Source organism: Salvelinus fontinalis, chromosome 18 (assembly GCF_029448725.1).
Source record: "Salvelinus fontinalis isolate EN_2023a chromosome 18, ASM2944872v1, whole genome shotgun sequence".
NCBI lineage: Eukaryota > Metazoa > Chordata > Actinopteri > Salmoniformes > Salmonidae > Salvelinus > Salvelinus fontinalis.
In genome coordinates this window covers 28357133-28360502 of record NC_074682.1, presented here as the reverse complement: position 1 = coordinate 28360502, position 3370 = coordinate 28357133, and the positions used below count along the sequence as shown (strand labels likewise).

Here is a 3370-nt window from a genome sequence, read left to right as displayed (position 1 = left end):
CAGGTGTTTATCTTAAAATCAGAAGTGTATTTTTTTATACATAATCAGATTTCCAAAGTGGTTTGGTACAACATTTTAGTGTCACAAAACAATACACATTGCCAATACATAACACAGTATCAAGCAGAAAAGTATTACATTATTTATCTTTGTGCTCAGGGTGTGATGTTGTGGTGAGCAGTCCTTGGAGAGGAGGGTACTCACACCCTTTCTACAAATGTCCATCCACAGTCCCTCAAACAAACGACACTACCCATAATTCCCTAGGTCCCAGAGCCCTCTGTCTCCCCACAGTCTACCCCCGGGGAGATACTGGAAGAGAGTGAGAGAGAGCGAGTTGACCCCCCATCGCTGTGTCCCGAGTCCTCTGTCCTACATTGAGCAGAACTGGGGCTGTGGCATGCCTGTTCCTCGTCATGCCCCTCTCTCCCTTTCCCCTGCCCCTCCACCAGACCCTGCAGGTATTTAATATGACGAATCGCTGCCCTGAGTGTCTCCACTTTACTGAGCCTCTTCTCACTGGCGCCCCCTGGCAGGTGGTCCCTCAGCTTGGCATAGCCCTGGTTCACACACTTTACCCTCTGACGCTCCCGCTCGTTCCTCTTCTGGAGAAACGCCGGCTCGAAGGGGCATTCGTACACCCCGAAGCGTCCATGGTGGAAGGGAGATAAGTATGGGAGCAGGGTGGGGCCTCCGGGGCCCCGGAACGAGGCGTCATAGAGGCCTCCAGGATCCATGGTGGTGGGGTAGAGGAGGAAGGGCACGGTGTGGGCCAGAGGGTCAGAGTGGAGGTGGTGGGAGTGGGAGTGGGTGCGGTTCTCAGAGTGGCCACTAGAGGGAGACAGTCCGTATGGCAGGATGCTGCCTCTGTTAAGGTAAGTGGGCCGCTGATCTACGAATGGGCGGGAGAAGGCAGCACTCATGTTGATGGTGTAAAGGAACAGAGAGAGATAGAGATCCTCTTTAGACAAATTGATGGATTAGGAATCGAAGAGGCAAGTTAGTGAATCACTTTGTTTTGTTGTTTCCTCCACTCGTAACATCCAGTTTTCTGGAGAACTTGTTCTCCTCAAGTGGAAGGAGAAACCAGGTGAAGCTTCATCATCAAACACTCTCCTCTGCTCTCCTCTCCTCTTGTAGATCTGTGGATGTGAATTAAGACAGGATGAAAGTTTAGAACTTATTTAAATGAGACACCTTCACCAAACAAGGGACTTTTTGAGGATAATGATGATTATTGCATGTATTTAAAGATGAAGTGAGGCTATATAAACTTCAGAGGTAAGGGATTAGGTAGCTGCAGTTGAGGATCTTTTCAGTTCCTTGAAAATCTTTATTCTTTTATTGCAATGAGAGTATGCAAATTCTGGACTACTCTGGCTTTAATCTACTTTGACTTTTTTGTAAATCAAAAGTCAATTGTTCTGAGAATCAACAATGAACGTCACATGAAAGGGTTAATATTGTGGGCGGAACTGTAATTTCCCTCAATAATCTTAAAATATCTTCTAATCCCTCTCTCCCTCCTTCTCTTCTTCTCCTCCCTTTCTTTCATTCTCTTCTCTCTCTCTCTCTACTACACAGATGAAGAAAGAGAGAGAGAAAGACAGAAAGAGAGAGAGAGAGAGAGAGAGAGAGAGAGAGAGAGAGAGAGAGAGAGAGAGAGAGAGAGAGAGAGAGAGAGAGAGAGAGAGAGAGAGAGAGAGAGAGAGAGAGAGAGAGAGAGAGAGAGAGAGAGAGAGAGAGAGAGAGAGAGAGAGAGAGAGAGAGAGAGAGAGAGAGAGAGAGAGAGAGAGAGAGAGAGAGAGAGAGGAATTCCCCTCTCTTTAAGCCAGTGTCGGGTTTCCCAAAGACAGTGTAATGTCTGCCAAAACCACTTAGGCATTTGAAAGAGAGGGTTATTGTATACAACATTGACAGTTGTATATGTCTTTTGAAGTAACAATTTTAAACACACACACACAGACACACACAAGCACACACCGCCCCCACCAGATAACACTGTATCTTGAAGTACTAGAAAAAAACAATCATCAAGAGGAGGAATCATGTATGCTGAGTCTTTCTTTGCATTCAAAGTATGCTGTATCGCATTAGTGGAAACCAAGATTGTTCTCAGGGCTGGGCTGGTTTTGACGAGCAAAAGTGACTTTTCGTAGCAGGTTAGGAGAACTTACACAGCCGGTTAGGAGAATTATCGTGGCAGGTTAGGAGAATTAGGTTAAGGTTAGGAAAAGGGATAGGGTTAGCTAAAATGCTAAAATTGTCCCTGATGCGACTCAAACATGTCTAGCTACAACCAGGTCTGTCCTGAGAACAGTCTTGGTTTCCACTATTGCGATGCTGCTCAAGGTATTAGGATTTAGATAGAATAGATGGAATACAAGCATAATTACAATGTCTTATAATTCATAAGTACAATGGCATTCATATAATCTAAAACTCTATTATGAATAAGAATTATCTATCTATACTCGCCATCTATATATACCTCTATCTATATACTATCTACATTCTACGTATTATCATAGAACCGAACATAAGATATCACATTAAAGCATAATGTACAATGCAGCCTTTTTCAGTCCATTGAATTTAACTTACTGATATAAAAGACAGAACAAATAATATATATTTACTGTAGATATTTAGGCCTACTGTGGATATTTACTGTGTGGCCACACAAACACCTCTTTATCCTGCATCCTTTACATGTCACATGACACAGTTCATTGCATTTATTTGCATGGACTCGTACATAATGCAAAAAGTCAAATGTGTTTCCTCCATTGCAGATGTGTTCATTCTACTCTCTCCATCTTACCTTCAGATGAACAGATGAGACTCGGGTTCCTCCACATTTAGTACCAGGCCTCCAGGTACTCAGGGGGGAGACGGGAAGGTCCTTAGCCAGCCTGGGGTAGTCTCTCTCTGCAGTCAGGACCTCAGTGCGGTCCCTCTCAGGTATTCCGTGGTGGTGTGGTCTCTGTAGTTGTGTGTCACGTGGAAGGTGGATCCCAGCTCTTACCTGCTCTCACCCCTGGACGCCCCGCCCACAATGAGATGGTTGGGAAATCAACGGAGATGAAGAAAGTGTTTGTAGCATAAAGAAGTGGTATTTTATAAACACACCCATTCCCAAGGTTTGATTCAAGGATGTAATGATAGTTTGACATTAATGACAAGCTTGTCAACACTGCAGTAAGTAATGTCGAGTCAGACAGATTTAGCAGACGCACTTATCAAGAGCAACTTACTAGTAGCAAGGGCACACATTCTGGTACCTTTCCAGACTGGACCCAGTGGGAATCAAACCCATTACTCTGGCGTTGCAAGCACCATGTACTACCAACTGAGCCACACAGGACTC

At 44.6% G+C, this 3370-nt stretch overlaps 1 protein-coding gene across 1 annotated transcript; it reads right to left on the bottom strand.

Annotated features, from left to right (window-relative positions):
- Positions 1-263: 263 nt before the first annotated feature.
- On the bottom strand, positions 264-923 carry LOC129815923 (achaete-scute homolog 5-like). The gene has a single exon (XM_055870136.1). The coding sequence runs from the start codon at positions 921-923 to the stop codon at positions 264-266; it is 660 nt and encodes a 219-aa protein (XP_055726111.1).
- Between the last annotated feature and the right edge of the window lie 2447 nt (positions 924-3370).